Raw genomic sequence first — 17881 nt, forward strand, 5'->3', positions numbered from 1 at the left:
CCCTTGCATCAATCTAAGTAACAGACTAATACAAATCTCCATCAGAATCTGTCAGTTTAAGCTGGAGATATCTTTTTTTTGTTTTTGCATGGCTTCTTCTCCATCCACTGTATCTGCTGTGTTTGTCAGACCATGAGACATCCAGGAAATCGTCCTTCTCACGAAAACGTCTGTAGTGTCCGAATGGTTTGGCCAACAAACTCTCACAAACACAACTGTGTTCTCAATTTTGCTCTATGACCACCACAAGTGTCATGGGACTCGTCTGAAGATAACCCATACAAACAGATGGAGGTATGGAGGTAGTTTTCTAAAATCATTTCAAAAAGAAGGGCTTACATATGTGTAAAAACTAAATATATATATATATATATATATATATATATATATATATATATATATATATATATATATATCCTGAGCTTTCTTATATCTCCTAGAAATAGGACCAACACTACAAACCCTTATGATTTATTTTTTGACTGTCTTTTTTGCCATTTATGAATGTGTTATTGAATGCAATTCTATGGGCTATAGTAGTAAAGGCCAAATTCAATATTGGATGAAATAATTCAAAATACCAGGTTTTGATACCTAAAGGGGTCCTAAAATTCCAAATCAAATAGCTAAATGATCCATGGTATGACCATCTGAAACAATTCCATATGTTAGCTTAGTTCCCCTGCCCCCAAAAGCTTAGCCTTTTAGATGCTAAAGGCACGAGTCACTGAATCTAATGAAACTACTCAGACATGCAGACAGCACTTAAACATTCTAAAGTTTGAGACAGTTTTATTAATTTGTAGCAAGATTGTCAATAAAGTTATTGCTTCGTAGTGTACATGCAAAATTAATCTCAAAATGGTTTGTAAAAGCTCAAAATTGTACACACCATCACAGTTATGAAAAACAAGAATTATTACCTTTCTCAAAATACACAAATCTACACTGTCAATGTTAAAACAGTCATGGAGGGGCAAGAGATGCTCAATTCATCTTGAAAACAATACAAAACAGTGTAACAAACAAGAAAAAAGCATATACATAAAATATAAGAGGCAAAAGCAGGAATGATTTATTTCTTATTACCCTAACAGTGTAAAAAAGAGGCTTAGGTGTGTGCTACTCTATGTTTCATCATGTGAATTGTGTGGAGATGGGAGCAGAGCAGAATCCTGCTGGGAAAACTCTATCCAATCACATGTCATCAGCATGTGGGCGTAGTGTGGCTCTGCGGTGTGGATTCAAGGTCACTGTAGCTATGTGGCCGGTAATGGGGTCCCCGTGGAAATGGGCTTGCTCATCCAGGCTATTGTTGGGAGACATGGGGTCGAGATTGGACAGCCCCTGGCTGCCGTCACCGGTGCCCAGCTTACCCAGCAGAGAGGTCATCTCATTTACCCCCTGGTCTCCTGGGAAATGGTGGTGCGGAGACTTGGGCTCGTCGTCGGCAGTATGATACGGCTGGTCAATGACATGCAGCACTCTGGAAGACTGGAGGTTGTGCAGGGATCGTGACTGTACTGCAGGGGGAAGAAGGGACACAGGTTACAGGTGAGTAAGCAGCTCAACACATATTGATTCCAGTCATTAAATGGTGAACTAATGTCACACATACTACATCCCCAGTCCAACTTTTTTGCTCTACTTTTAAAAAACGTGTACCCTGGTTTTTGGTTGTACAATTAACCAAAGACATCTACTGTAAAAATAGATTCCACTCACAGAGCATCAGTTAAGATGAATAATTACATTTAAGTCATTCATTCACACATTTAAGTCATGAAGTCCCTTTCATATTGTATCCAACAATTCCTATACTCAGAAAAGACTTCAGCTGTCCCCTTAGGAGAACCCTTTTTGGTTGCAGGCAGAACAATTTTGGGTTCCATTTTGGGTTCCAAAAAGGGTTCTTCAAAGGATTATCCTATGGGGACAGCCGAAGAACCCTTTAAGGTTCTAGATCGCACCGTTGTTTTTTTCTTTTCTTTTTTACCCTTTTTCTACCCAATTTTGTGATATCCAATTGGTAGTTACAGTCTTGTCCCATCGCTGCAACTCCTGTACGGACTCGGAAAAGGCGAAGGTCTCAAGCCGTGCGTCCTCCGAAACACGACCCTGCCAAGCACTGCTTCTTGACACACTGCTTGCTTAACCCGGAAGCCAGCCGCAACAATGTGTCAGAGAAAACACCGTACAGCTGGCGACCGAGTCAGCTTGCAGGCGCCTGGCCCGCCACAAGGAGTCGCTAGAGTACGATGGGATAAGGAAATCCAGGCCGGCCAAACCTTCCCCTAACCCGGACATTGCTGGGCCAATTGTGTGCCACCTCATGGGTCTGTGTGCCGCCTCCTGAGATTGAACACAATCGAACACTGCAATGCAATGCCTTAGACCGCTGCGCCACTCGGGAGGCCAGCACCTTTTTTTCTAAGAGTGTACAACTGTTGAAAGGAGACTGTTAGTCAGACAAGCTGACGAGAATAGGGATTAGTAATGCATGTTCTCTGTGCTGAGGGTTGCCAGCTCAGCTCTTGATTTGAAATGTGGGGTCCTGGTGGACCGTCGTGCTCTGCAGGTGAGTTGTTATAGCAGCAGTGCCGTAGCAGCGTCTGGCACTATGAGAGGAGCTCTAGTCTAATCAGCTCTCCAGCTGTGATGTGAGGCAGGAGGTACGGGGTGGCGGGGCGAGGCGAGGTTTGGCCGGGCAGTACAGGAGGCTGACTCACCTCTCACTGGGCTGAAGTCCCCTCCTTGGCTGACCTTGGGCTCGGAGAAAGGTTTCAGGTTTGGGAAGAGGATGAGGGAGAAGGACAGGAGCAGCACCTGGGGTAAAAGGAAAAGTGAAAAAGTGATCATTTGTACTTTGCCACAGCCAACAATGTTTAACGGTTTAGGGGAGCTTACAATCCCCAGTAGAGCTCCAGAGTTAAAGACACACTCTTCAGTGACTGTTGTTCAAAGCTGTTCAGCTAATCCCAGTACAGTGCATCAAAGTCAACAGGTGTGAACACACAATCCGTATTATTTACATTTCTGCATTTTCTTAACCTTTCTGGCGCAGGCGTTCCGCTAGTGACCCAGCTCAACAACATCCGGTGAAATTGCAAAGCGCCAAATTCAAAATACAGAAATAGTCATAATAAACATTCATAAAAAATACAAGCGTTATACATTGGCTTAAAGATGAACTTCTTATTAATCCAGTCGATGTGTCAGATTTCAAAAAGGCTTTACGGCGAAAGCATACCATGCGATTATCTGATGACAGCGCCCTGCTTACAAAAGCATACAAACATTTTACAACCAAGTAAAGGAATTACAAAGTTAGAAATAGCGATAAAATTAATCACTTACCTTTGAAGATCTTTATATGGTTGCAGTCACAAGAGTCCCAGCTACACAATAAATGTTTGTTTTGTTCGATAAAGTCCCTCTTTATATCCCAAAAACTCTCTTGGCGCGTTTTGTTCAGTAATCGACTGGCTCAAAGGCGGTCAAAACATGCAGAGGAATACATCCTAATAGTACCGGTAAAATTTGTCAAAACATGTCAAACGATGTTTATAATTAATCCTCAGGTTGTCTATTATCTAAATAACCGATAGTATTTCAACTGGACAATAACGTATTCAATAGAAAGGAAAAACAACGAAGGGCGCGCACTCGGTCACGCGTGTAAACCAGCACTGCATGATTCTACAGTCCACTGACAGAAAGGTCTCATTCTTCTTCATTTTTCAGAAAACAAGCCTGAAACAATGTCTAAAGACTGTTGACATCTAGTGGAAGCCATAGGAACTGCAATCTGGGTCCTAACCCATTAGATGCTCTATAGGCATTCAATTGAAAATACCCACATCAAAAACATCCCACTTCCTGGATGGATTTTCCTCAAGTTTTCGCCAGCCATATCAGTTCTGTTATACTCACAGACATTATTTCAGCAGTTTTGGAAACTGTGTTGTTTTCTAAAACACTATAGAGTGTTTTCTATCCAAATCTACCAATTATATGCATATCCTAGCTTCTGGGCCTGAGTAACAGGCAGTTTACTTTGGGCACACTTCTCATCCAGACGTCAAAATACTGCCCCCAAGCCATAAGAAGTTTTAAAGTACAAGGCATTAGAAGAGACACAAACTCATTCATATTTATATTTGGATTTACAAAGTCTAATTTTTGTTGGCACTGATGTGGTTTTAGTTGATCTGTCCAATTATATTATAGACAGGTGAATCAATGGTGTGTCTCTCTTGAGTGTTTCTCTCTGGGTATGTTTCACTCTATATGTCTGGCATATACCTTTTTATTTCGTTTTGTCATTTTTTTCAGAGGGGGGGTTACAGCTACAAAACAATCAAATAAACGCATACAAAGATAGCCCCAACCCAACGCCCACATCCTCCCAACCCACCAGTACCACCCCTTCCCTGTGGGTCTGAAAGCAAAGGACAAAAGTCTAAATATATACAGTATATATATTGGTTTGTATGTGTGGGGCTTTAGCGAGATTGTTCTTTTCAGAGTCAGGTATATTTGTCCAGGTCTCTTGTTCCTTGACTAGCACCATTCATTCTCACTGTTGATAATTCTAATGGTATAACTCCTAACAGTAACTGTGTCCCCTGGTTAAATGGGAAAGAGTGAGGTGGTTGCATCTTTCCACCTGTCTGTCTCTAATCCCATATGGTGTATGAGCTGATCTAGTAAACTGTTTCTAAAAAGTGACACTTCTGCTTACCAGAACACAGGTCCCAGCCTGGGCGGCCTTTTTAGAGCCGTTCATTACCAGAGTCTGCATCCTACGCAGCTGCTCCATCAGAGACCTGGGAGACACAGAGGCTCAATTAGAGAACTTTGCCACCGGGTGTACGGAGGCAGAAACAGAGCAGGGAGAGCAGATTAGTGTGGAGGTTCCTCACGTGTTGCATTTCTCCAACTGGAACACCTTCCTCTGCAGCTCCTGGTTGTGTGTGTTGCAGGCAGTCATCCTGGAAGAGGAACAACAAGGGAATTTCCCAGATGAGACTGACAAGCTGTTGCTGCTCGATCAGTCCAAGAAAAACACCATCCTGCTACAGTATCACTCACCAGCATGCCCGAGAAACACTTTGGTATAATCAAATCATACTGTGACACTCAAGGACACACAATGGGCCCTATGCAGTCTCTTTGCACCACAAAACTCACACACTGTTTCTTAAACGTTTTGTGCTCAGCACCCTGAGACCAGCACTGGGCAAATTTCATGTCTGCTGAGGGCAAACTTGAAAATTGTGAAAATTCCAACGTGCGTTTTCTGTGAACAATGAAGCTGTACCCACTTAAGTTACAGTTTTAACAGTGGCCAAGTAGGCTACTGTGGCTATTTGATCATAACGTAGGCCTAACAGAGTGACTTGCCTTAAACAATGGAATGACACTCGCTAACATTTTTTTAATGGAAATAGCTGTTCTATCGTTCAGCCTTCAGTAGCAGCCAATGTGTGGTGTTCATGAGACGTTTGAAAAAATCATGCAGAGCTTGACATTAACCTGTTTATCCACTTGTCCTTTAGATAAGGAGGTGATTAAAAATGTTGTTGTGTTGTTTGATGCAAGAAACCACTTAACAAAATAAAATGCATTATTAATTCAATACTATTATTACAGAGAATTAAACAAATTATGCTACTCTCTGCTTGTTGGCTACTTAGCTTACTCAAGCCTATCTCAAAATATAACACTGCCCCTTTAAGACAAAAAAAGCCATTTTCATGACTTCCGTTTCAAAGATGTCTAGAAATGTACATGTTTTGTGCTCTTGTAGGAAACAATCACTCCCCCAATGCTAACTACAAATTATCCATAACTGGGCTAATAACTCACTGCCTAGCAAAGGATATGAACACATCTGCAGAGGTGGGTACATGCAGCTCTCGCTTTGATCTCAAAACAAGCTTATCTAACCACAACCGCTCATGGTGTAAACACAGTCCAGTTCAAAGTGAATGGCACAGATCCATATATGGCAACGGTCTATTTGCATATAGGCCTACTGCAGCTCTGATTGGTTATGCCGCACTGTTCTGGGTAGAATCCTACTCCGACTCGTTCTGCCAACAACAAAATCTCTTGCATTTTTAGTTTTGCATGCTAAGTTTTGCATAGTTCGTTTTGTTCAGGACGTTGCATTGGAAGTGGCTAATATTGCATTGATTCAATCACAATTCCCACAGTAAAGGGAAGCATTGATAGTGTTAACTAACAGGGAAAACTCTAGAAAGTTGAGTGACGTTCAATCTCGTGCTTCACTGCACGGGCTGATGTTTCTTCTGCACGGCCTGCACAGGAGCACAGCTGAGACATGTTCCAAATATCTTGTTAGTTTGTAGAAGTGCTTTATGCATTTTTGTCAGTTGTAGTCAGAGTTGGACACTTCTACTTTGACTTTAGGCCTGTAAGTCAATATTTTTTCCATTTATTTAGTGCCTATTGTCAGTACCTGCTCTCCAGACCATCAATATATTCCTTTTTCTTCTTCCTGCTCTCTTGGGCCGACTGCTTGTTCCGGATTTTTCTGCGAATTTTCTTCAGAATCCTCTCCTCATACTAATGGAAAATGACAAAGGAACAAAATATTTAGCATGTTTACGCGCATTTGAAATCCTCAAGAACCTTAAGTTGTTCTGTGAAGCTGCAAAAGACTGCAAAAAAGTTTGACCTTGGTGAGGGGTAGTTGGCTAGGCAGAGTCACCCCCTCCTTGGCCAGCAGCTTTTTCTCGTCCTCATTGAGAATCAACTCTTGGAAGGACTGCTGGGACTGCTGTGGGGGCTGGAAGTGAGACGGGAATGTTAATACAGTACATCATATGTAAAGCATCACAACCAGTGGCCTGAGCAGCAATGTGTTTTACAGAGTGAGTGGAAGGAGTGCAGAGAGGCAGGCAGCATAGCCCTTTCCTCTCATCTCCTGTTTTCCTCACACCAGTTACATTACCGTGCTGAACTCATGCCCTGCTGTCTCTTTTAAGTTAACCTGTTTCTTCATGTTCTCCTCGGAACGTTTTATAATGACTTTATCCATCTTCCCTATTCCTCTCCACTCCAACACACTCGCCAACATACGAACAAGCCATTAGAGACGCACTCATCCAAGCACTCACACACACTTACTCGCATGCTAGCGCACATGCACACAGACACGCATACCTTTTATCATCACTCACCAGCTCAGATGTACCAGAGAGCAGTAGCTCCTTGACAGTGAGGGGAAAGCTAGAGGTCAGCTGGGTTTTGTGTACATCAGAGGAACACTTTGTCCCATCAGTCCTTCCTGGGTAGAAGCCTGAGTCCCAGCCATCTGTAACCATACAGAGAGACAGGATGTGGCCAGACGTAAGGGCCATCATTTGCCTGTGTTTGTGTTGATACTGAGACAAAGGCAGGATTAGCCTAAAGATACAAACGAAAACTGTGTTGCTTTCAAAGGAGGAGCTTATAATGTTGACATAAGCAATATTAATCACACATCTAACATAACGTAACACATTTTCTCTGTGTCACTTATGTCATAAATAACATGAAATGCTCTATATATTTGTATACTTTCTGTACTAATGTGTGCCATATATGTCCTACTGATATTAATGGAGAAGTCTGTGTCCAGGGCGGCCCTGGTGTGTGGCTGAGGGGGGAGGAAATGGGGCTCTGTGGGAGGACTCTCAGGGCGCTTGGGGCTGTCCATCTGATCGGAGTGGGGGTCCTCACTGATTCCACTGTCACTGGGAGAGGGAGACCATAGGGGTGACCCCGAAACCGAGTCACTCAGGAGGGTGTTCAAGAAGTCCTCGCCCTGTAGCTTTGTTGGACGCAGCATCTGCCAAATAACACACCAAATGTTCTAATTACTGTACAGCCGTACTGGAGAGAGTGGTTGAGAGAAGCAGGCTAGATATGAGGATGGCGTGGTGGACACGTGGTAGACACGTGGTAGACACGTGGTAGACACAGCCAAGGTGAAAATGTCAAATCACGGTAGGGCAACATCAAAGAGTGAATGCTTTCACTCCACTCACGTTTGGCTTGTGAATAGGCCAGGCATGGTTCCCATGGTGCCCCATCTCCTCGTGACGGAGGATGCCATCGTTCTGATCAAACAGCAAATCAAGCAGCTCAATCCCGTCGCAACCCTGGAACACAACAGGCCACTCAATGACACATCATGTTACTCTATGTTTACAAATGAGAGATAACATACAAAGATCCTTACAGGAAGACTGTAAAAGCAATCATACCGAGGACTAGTAATGCTTTTTATTGCCATTATCTCATGTCACTCTTATCTGACTTTTTAATCAGTTTTACCATGCCATTCAACACAGTAGACTTGAGTTAAAATCAATTAAATTGATCTAGTTTGTACTTTAAAAGATTGTCAGTCTATGTAGACCACACAAAACACCCACACCTACACACTCACACACTCACTGGCAGGTAGATCTACTGCGTCTTAGGAACTTTGTTAGATGGCACATATAACCTTGGCTGCCCTAATAACATAAACTGCTAACCTACTTGTCCAGGACATAGTAAAACACAGAAACGAACACATAGGCTGTGTTACCTGGTCTGAGTAGTGGTCCATCATTTCAGAACTAGGGTGGAACAGGGAGGAACTCCCCAAAACAAGATAAATCCAGTAAAATGGTCAGTTTCTTTTGTTGTGAAGGGGCTCTGTTCTAGATGACCGTGTGTCTCTACTGTATCTCACTGCTCGTGTTCTGAGGTCCAAGGTTTAAACTCCAACAAAGCACATCCAGTCATCAACCCCAGGTCTGTCACCCCATTGGCCAGCATGTAAAGAGGAGATTTGATTGGCAGGGAAAGACTGACAACTGAGGCAAGTTTGACTGTCTAGAAAAGAAAGAACTTGGATGGATGAAAATACTTTCCTTTCCTCTTGTTGTGTTTGATAGCAGATTGACCGGAGGAATGAGGGTTAACCTTTGACATGGTTTCTGTGTTGTTTGTTAATTCCTAAAAGTAACCAACACACTATGATGCCGTTTATCCATTTCAAACAATCCCCATAAAAATGAAAGAATGCTTTTATAATTAAATCTTTATTTTATCAATTTAAATCAACCAATTCTTTCAAGTCTGAACAGAAAAAAGCATGCCCTTATATCCTCTCACAATTCATAAAATATTTTGATGTAGATCTCCTGGAAGTTTCTGCATTCGTTTGTCACGACTTCCGCCGAAGTCGGCTCCTCACCTAGTTCTGGCGGCGTTCGGCGATCGACGTCACTGGCTTTCTAGCCATCACATATCCATTTGTCTTGTCTTGTCTCCATACACACCTGGTTTTCATTTCCCCAATCAATCTACTTGTATTCAACCCTCTTTTTCCCATCATGTTTTGTGTGTAATTGTTTCATGTTATGTGGTGTTAGTTTACGCGCTTTATTTTTATGTTCAGTTTTTTGAGCGCGTTTGATTTATGTAGTGCTCTCGTTTTTGGAACTTTTATAAAAGTGCGCCTCTTCATTATACTCTGCTCTCCTGCGCTTGACTTCACCTCGAATACACCATTGACAATATTTATAAGACACCAGCTGTTGTTATTACTGTGATTCTGTTGTGCTTATGACTAATGCCTAGAATTGCAGCACAGATATAAATTAAACAAAACAGAACATGGGAACATGATTATGTTTGCTCTTTTCTAAAGTATGTTCAAACTTGTTCCCATTTTAGCTGCAATTATGACACATGCCACACCTATTGGTAGATGGGTACAAATGTCCCTTTCAGGTGAAGTTATTAATTACACTTTGGATAGTGTATCAATACACCCAGTCACTCCAAAAATACAGGCGTCCTTCCTAACTTAGTTGCGGGAGAGGAAGGAAACTGCTCAAAGATTTCACCATGAGGCCAATGGCGACATTAAAAATGTTATAGTGTTTAATGGCTGTGATAGGAGAAAACTGAAGATGAATCAACAACATTGTAGTTATTCCACAATACTAACCTAATTGACAGAGTGAAAAGAAAGAAGCCTGTATAGAATAAAAATTTTCCAAAACATGCATCCTTTTTGCAGCAAGGCAAAGTAATACTGCAAAAAATGTGACAAAGCAATGAACTTTTTGTCCTTAATACAAAGTGTTATGTTTGGGGCAAATCCAATACAACACATTACTGAGTACCACTCTTCCTGTTTTCATATGTTGTGGGTATGCTTGTAATCATAAAATTTTGGGGAGTTTTTCAGGATAAAAAATAAACGGAATGGGGCAGAAATATTACAATTAAATACATTTTTATCCCACTTTGTAACACAACAAAATGTGGAAAAAGTCAAGGGGTGTGAATACTTCTGAAGGCTCTGAATATGGTCATAAAGCACACACAGCAGTGAAACTATCCACCATTTATTCATTTTTCTCATAGACAGTTATACATGGAATTATGAGTAGTGAACTTCTCAGTTGTCAACTTCTAACAGTTCTATTATGTCCAAAAAGCCTGACCCTTTTTCTCTCTCCCTAATCTCCTAGCTCACTGTATCTTTTCAAATATCTGTTACTCTTTCCTTTCGTCTGTCTCTGTCCTGCTAGCTGTGTCTTCAGTTCAGTTTGCAACAGGTTGACTGCCAATAACCATGATGCTCTTTATGTTGTGGCAGGATTACGTTATCATTATTGCTCCTCTATCTGATGGGGAATGGGTCCAAAGGGTAAAACCCTGTTCTTAGCCTGCAAGTTGCGCTTGTACATTGTTACAACAGAATGAAAAAAACAATATATCACTACTCTCAGGCTCTGTGGCTTTGGGATTACCCTTATGGATATGGCCTGATGTATCCAGTCATTGCTCCTACAAGCAAACGTTGACATGTTGTCTGTTTAAAGCATACATCCAATGGGTACAATACGGTCTGTGCAAATATTATTTTATAAAAAAATATATAGACATCTTAAAATGTTGACACAAATAACTGTGAGTCAGAAGCATCTGCGAGTGTGAGTCAGAAGCATCTGCGAGTGTGAGTCAAAAGCAACTGTGAGTGTGAGTCAAAAGCAACTGTGAGTGTGAGTCAAAAGCAACTGTGAGTGTGAGTCAAAAGCAACTGTGAGTGTGAGTCAAAAGCAACTGTGAGTGTGAGTCAAAAGCAAGTGGGTGTTCAATTGGCTGGATGTGAAGGACTGAATGACAATGTGAATGGAGCCTAAATAGAGATCGTGAAAAATAACCTTGAGCGTGTGTTTGGTCTGAATAATACTTGAATGAAAGTAAAGCACTTAGCAGACTGAGTAAGAGTAGATTTCTGGGTGTAATCTTGGGCTTAAATGGCTTTGAATGGTCTTTGCACAATCATAATCAGTCTGCGTTCAACTCCTCGCTCAGTCAGTGGGAGTCCAATACACATTGTGGGATTTCAATCACATTCAATGTTTTGAATAGCAGCATAAAGCACGTTCCTTCATATTGACCAGATGTCTTTATCTCAGTGAAAGTAAATCTAGAAATATTCAAACGTTTGTCTGACTTTAGTCCTATTGATTCAAATCTAGAAGTCTAAGGAGTCGTAAAAGTTATTTAAAACTATGTCATGCTGCTAAAAACAGCTCTAACAATATGAAATATGACACGTTTCTCTGTAATGGGCTTGTGGGTATGGAACAGGACATTCTGTTATATAAATCCATGTCTTAAAGTACTATCATTAGATAATACCTTACGTAACAGCACAGACCGGTAGAGAGGTTGTATGGCACTTCAGAGACAGAGAGTTAGAATGCGTGGAAACACTATAATGATGCAGAAAGAGGTCTGAACTCTTGGCAGAGGCACCACCTGCTGGAAGACTTGACAAAGTGACGTGGCAACTGGCAGTCATGCAATAATAACAATGAATGGTTGGAAATCAAATGTTCCATAGCTTTCACTTTACATGGGATAAATCACCAAATTCAAATTGTGTATTCTAATCTATCGCTTCCCTTTTCCAAATCAAATCTAATTATATTTGTCACATGCTCCCGAATACAACAGGTGTAAACCTTACAGTGAAATGCTTACTTACAAGCCCTTAACCACTGCATTACAGCTACCCTGATATGCTGGTCTCAATCCAGAATTAATGGGAAAGATATGCACAACATGTTTTTTGTTTTTTGCAGTCCAACTTTTACTTGAGGTGAACTGTCCCATCTAGCCTAAAATAGGTTGTGTTTACACAGGTAGCCCAATTCTGATCTTTTTTTCACTAATTTGTCAGTCGACCAATCAGATCGGCTCTGAAAAAGAGCTGCTGTGATTTGTCAACAGATTAATTAGTGAGAAATACAAAGATAAGAATTGGGCTGACTGTGTAAATGTACCCGTAAAAGTGTATTTTCTATGAGTATAAGTTATACTTCTAAAAGGAACACTCAAAAGAAATTGCCTTTGTCGCATGCGCCGAATACAACTAGTGTAGACTTAACAGTGAAATGCTTGCTTACGAGCCCTTCCCAAAGATGCAGAGCTGCAAAAATGTATAATGTACATGAAGGCAGGGTAAAGTGACTAGGCATCAGGATAGATCATAATAAGGTATCTGAGGTAGATATGTACATGAAGGCAGGGTAAAGTGACTAGGCATCAGGATAGATCATAATAAGGTATCTGAGGTAGATATGTAAATGAAGGCAGGGTAAAGTGACTAGGCATCAGGATAGATCATAATAAGGTATCTGAGGTAGATATGTAAATGAAGGCAGGGTAAAGTGACTAGGCATCAGGATAGATCATAATAAGAGTAAAATAAAAGAACTGAGTAGCAGCAGCATATGATGAGTGGGTTGTTCCATGTCGTTTCAACAGGCCATGACCCCCACCATCTCAGATTGTCTGAAATCGTTTCTGTAGTTTGAAACAGATAAGATAAGCATTCCGGCAACATTCTTTTGTTGAAATATAATTTGATCTCTGAGACATTAAGCTAATTGATTGCACCCAAATTGGCCATTTTAATTCATACGATAATATTCAGTAATTATAGTACCTAACATCCGATTTGGACCAAACTTTTTTCTAACAATGAGGGAGACATGAGGAACCCAAAGAAATTGTCAAAACCCACCCACGGACACCCCACACCCATCTAAACCCAACAATGAGTATATAGTATCAGTTCTCTATGTCTGACAAGTAGTATGGAACTGCCCTCAGAACAGCCTCAGTTAGTCTGTGCAAGGACTCTATTAGGTGTCGGAAGCATTCCACAGGGATGCTGGCCCATGTTGACTCCAAAGCTTCCCACAGTTGTGTCAAGTTGGCTGGATGTCCTTTGGGTGGTGGACCATTCTTGAGACACAGAGGAAACTGTTGAGCGTGAAAAATCCAGCAGCATTGCAGTTCTTGATACAAACCGGTGAACCTGGCACCTACTACCATACCCTGTTCAAAGGCACTTAAATCTATTGTCTTGCCCATTCACCCTCTGAATGGCACACATACACAATCCATGTCTCAATTGTCTAAAGGATTACAAATCTTCTCCCCTTCATCTACACTGATTGAAGTGGATTTAACAAGAGACATCAATAAGGGATCATAGCTTTCACCTGGATTCACCTGATCGGTCCTTGTCATGTTCTTAATATTTTGTGTACTTAGTGTATGTAATCTATTCTCAGTGAATGTTGTGATGTTTTTTCCCCTGTGTGTGTGTGTGTGTGTGTGTGTGTGTGTGTGTGTGTGTGTGTGTGTGTGTGTGTGTGTGTGTGTGTGTGTGTGTGTGTGTGTGTGTTTATCTATTCTTGTGGGGACCATATTTATTTTTTGTTGACAAACTGGGGTTAAGGTTAGAATTATGTTAAGGGTTAGGAGCTAGGGTTAGTTTTAGGGCTAGGGTTAGATTTAGGGTTAGGGTTAGGTTTTTAGGTTAAGGTTAGGGTTAAGGTTAGGGTAAGAGTAAGAGTACGGGTTAGGGTTAGGGTAAGAGTACGGGTTAGGGTTAGGTTTAGGGGTTAGGAAAAATAGGATTTTGAATGGGACTGAATTGTGTGAGAGTGTCAGTGTGTGAGTGTGTGTGTACAGTATATATAGTTTTGTGAGTGCATAGAGTCAGGGAGCTCAGCCACATTGATATACTGGGCTGTCCGCACCACCCAATGTAGCGTTTTGCAGTCCAGGGTAGTGCATTTGCCATACCAAGCAGTGATGCAGCCAGTCAAGACTCTCTCGATGGCGTAGCTGTAGAACTTGAGGATCCGAGGGCCCACACCAAATCTTTTCAGCCTCCTGAGGGGGAGGAGGTGCTGTCATGCCCTCTTCACAACTGTGCTGGTGTGTGTGGACCCTGTTCAGTCCTTAGCGGTGTGGACGCCAAGGAACTTGAAGCTCTCAACCCACTCCACTTCAGCCCTGTTGATGTGGATGGGGGTGTGCTCTCCCCTTTTTCTCCTGTCGTCCACGATCAGCTCCTTGGTCTTACTGATGTTGAACGAGAGGTTGTTGTCATGGCACCACACTGTCAAGTCTCTCACCTCCTCCCTGTAGGCTGTTTCATCGCCGTCGGTGATCAGGCCTACCACCTTCATGTTGTCAACAAACTTGATGATGGTGTTGGAGTTGTGCGTGATCACGCAGTTGTGGGTGAATAGGGAGTACAAGAGGGGACTAAGCACCCACCATTGAGGGGCCCCCCTATTGAGGGTCAGCGTGGTGGAGGTGTTGTTGCCTACCCTCACCACCTGGGGCAGTCCCGTTAGGAAGTCCAGTTATAGAGGGAGGAGTTCAGTCCCAGGTTCCCCAGCTTGGTAATGAGTTTGGAAGAGACTATGGTGTTGAACACTGAGCTGTAGTCTATGAACAGAATTATCACAGTTATTTCCCCTTTTGGAGGTGGGAGAGGGAAGTATGAAGTGTAATTGAGATTGCGTCCTCTGTGGACCTGTTGGGGTGGTATGCGAATTTGAGTGAATACACTGAATCCACAACAAAATCGTAAGGGTTTTCGATCGATGTTGTTACGTGGGAGATCTGTTTGAAGTCTCTATTAAAATTGTGGATGTGTTGGATGAGGTGGCGTCATCCATCAATAACGAGAAGTGGGCTTGTTTTGGTTTTTGTGTGTCTCTGTGTCTCAAGACGATGTCAGAATAGAATGCGTCGTGTGGCTCTTCGAAGCAGGGCGCATACCAAGGGTGTTATCTTTGGGGTGGCGCTAGAAGCAAATGCAAAGGAAGCCCACTCCATCCATTCTATTGTTTTTTTGATGAAGAGTCTCTTCCTTCTCACATGTATTTGGGTTACATGAGATTCCCTGGGAGAGCCTTTGTGCCCAAACCCATACAGTGTGATAAATGTAAATGATTTGGTCATGTGTCAAGTGTATTTAGATGGGAGGGGTATTATATGCCGGCTGAGCCTAAATGCTGCCATTGTGGTGGTGAACATGCAGCCAAATTTCTGAAGTGTCCTGTTCCAGTGAAGGAGACAGAGGTGGCAAGAATAATGGCTGTCCAGAATGTCTCCTATCCAGAGGCGTTGAGAACAGTGGAAGAAAGGTGTGAAGTTTAAGAAGTTGTGGTAGTAGGAGTAGAGGCACAAAATTATATTAATTGTCAACAGAGGGATCCTGACATGTTGCATGTTAAGAATGTGGGCTTTGTAGCGTTTCTTACTTTGGTTATCAACGCAAAAGGAGAGGAAATAGGAGAAAATAGGCATTATTGTCAGTGCGGCTAAGCGTTTTTGGGGACTCAGGGATTTTTTTGCATTACAAGGAATCCTGTCGATAAATGCTCCCTCCTCATAGGCACCAGAGCCTGGGGTTGAATGTGACTGAAGGAGTGGGATGGTTGTTTGATTTTTGTATTTTGTATTATGTTGCCCCTCCCTTCCCGCAATGGAATATTTTTTGTTTCAGTTCACCGTACAGTAGGTGGCGGCAATACACCAATAGGTGTAGTCGGTCATAAAACTTTAAAGAAGAAGAAGAAGAAGAATGTAATATCTGGCCTACCAAGTCAGGTCAGGTCGGGTAAGAGCGGATGTGGACACCCGGAATGTCCCAAGGACACCAGATAAAGAACATCAAGATGAAGCAGCTGCTTTACAAGTGGGATGCACTGTTGAGCACTACATCCCAAGGGGATCATGCTGATTGTACAGAGATTGTGGCAACCGGTGAAATGGCGTCCCTTGAGAAGGCAAAAACAAGTATGTCAGGAGAAGTGCAGTATTATCATAAGGAGACATATATTTGGAACACGGAGGAGGAATGGAGGGAAAAAGAGAGGCAGAGGAGGTCTAAGAGAGAGAGAGAGGGAGGAAGAGGGTGGGCTTGAGTCGGTTAAAAATGGCGGGAAAAAGGGAGATGGTTTGTTAATTAAAGAAGAATGGTAGAAAGTGTAAGCAGAGTGAGTTGAAGACAGGAGGAGAAATGGAAGTGAATGAAGGTGAATTATCGGAGCTGGTAGGTGTGTTGAAGTTCTTGGAGCCCGAAGCTTGCAATGAAGGTCAGGATGAAGATGAGTCTGTGGCTGATCCATGTGTGGTTTCAGGGTGGGTGAAAACAGAGTAGGGTGCTGTGGAATCGGTGAGGGTAACCAGAAGTGGTCTAGTGATAATTGTTTGTGTTTTTGCTGGTCAGAAGGAGCAGGCGCTCCGCGTTAAACGAATGGGGGCAAGAGATATGAATTGTTTTGCTCTCAAGAAAAGGGTGCCATTGAAAGGAGTGATTACTGGGGTAGGGGTAAATGTGAAGTTGACCAACTGAAGGAGAAGATTCCCGGTGTTTGTGATGCTGTCGTTTGGTGCGACGCAGACAGGGTGATTGAGAGTGGTGAAACAGAAGAGTCGTTGTTTTGATGTTGAGTCTTGCCCAACAAAGTGATGTTAGGATCTATAAATTATCCTGTACAAGCTTTTATGCCGAATACATTATGTTGTTACAGGTGTCAAGCCTATGGGGATGTAGCAGCAGTGTGTAGGAGGGAGGTTTCTAAGTGTGAGAAGTGCACAGAAAGGCATGAGACAAAGGAATGTGTAGCATTCGGGAAAGTAGTGGTATGTGTTACTTGTAGGGGTGCCCATGGGGCTGAGGATCAGAAATGTCAGAGCGAGAGAGGCAAGTTGAGGTTTCCAGGGTTAGAGTAGTGCAGAAGGTGTCGTATGCTGAGGCAGCGAAGAAAGTAGAGGAAGATGGTTCAAGGGTGGGGGATCCTGAGAGGAGTGGTGTGAGTAGTAGATCTGTACCAATACAGAGGGATAAGTCAATATGTTTTTTAGCATTTATAGCAATGGTTATGAACTGTACTGCAGGTATAGAATGTAAGTTGCAGAAATTTGTGCTGGTGGCAGAAGAGTAGTTACAGAAGAGTTACAGAGTGTGATACATAAAAATAAAAAAACATTTAACTAGGCAAGTCAGTTAAGAACAAATTCTTATTTACAATGATGGCCTACCCCGGCCAATCACGGCCAATCACGGCCGGATGTGATGCAGCCTGGATTCAAACCAGGGACTGCAGTGATGCCTCTATGCACCGAGATGCAGTGCCTTAGACCAGTGCGCCACTCGGGGGCCCAAAGTGATGTTAGGATATATAAGTTATCCTGTACAAGCTTTTATGCCGAATAACTTACATTGTTACAGGTGTCAAGCTTATGGGTGGTGGTGTCCTGTCCTTTCAGGCTGTTGGCCTGAAATAGGACTAAATAAATGTGAAAGATAAATAAAACACCACCCTACTCTATTTTTATTTTATTTGTTAGTGAGTGTTAGATGGTAGGATATTTGTTCACTTATTTTTTTCAAGCAAAGTATAAGGGAGTTATATACTCCAGTCTAGTAGGTGGAGGTAATGCAACATTTATTGGATGCCAACCACCG

At 42.3% G+C, this 17881-nt stretch overlaps 1 protein-coding gene across 1 annotated transcript; it reads right to left on the minus strand.

Annotated features, from left to right (window-relative positions):
- Nucleotides 1–775: 775 nt before the first annotated feature.
- On the minus strand, nt 776–8920 carry LOC110524283 (cyclic AMP-responsive element-binding protein 3-like protein 3-B). The gene is made up of 10 exons (XM_021603787.3): nt 8609–8920; nt 8061–8174; nt 7624–7861; nt 7212–7345; nt 6707–6817; nt 6488–6594; nt 4926–4994; nt 4745–4829; nt 2730–2826; nt 776–1523 (listed from the first exon to the last, which is right to left on the minus strand). Exons 1-10 carry the CDS (start codon nt 8630–8632, stop codon nt 1198–1200), a joined length of 1305 nt encoding a protein of 434 aa, XP_021459462.2. The 5' UTR covers nt 8633–8920; the 3' UTR covers nt 776–1197.
- Between the last annotated feature and the right edge of the window lie 8961 nt (nt 8921–17881).

The sequence above is a fragment of the Oncorhynchus mykiss genome, chromosome 5 (genome assembly GCF_057628025.1).
Source record: "Oncorhynchus mykiss isolate SJ-2025 chromosome 5, ASM5762802v1, whole genome shotgun sequence".
Lineage (NCBI taxonomy): Eukaryota > Metazoa > Chordata > Actinopteri > Salmoniformes > Salmonidae > Oncorhynchus > Oncorhynchus mykiss.

What these genes read in the sequence shown, in the direction of transcription:
- LOC110524283 (XM_021603787.3), bottom strand. Translation starts at nt 8,632, where the DNA reads ATGATGGACCACTACTCAGACCAG. An exon ending in GGCCTATTCACAAGCCAAAC is followed by an intron (nt 7,862 to 8,060) that starts GTGAGTGGAGTG and finishes GTTATTTGGCAG; the next exon opens with ATGCTGCGTCCAACAAAGCT. An exon ending in AGACTTCTCCATTAATATCA is followed by an intron (nt 7,346 to 7,623) that starts GTAGGACATATA and finishes GTATGGTTACAG; the next exon opens with ATGGCTGGGACTCAGGCTTC.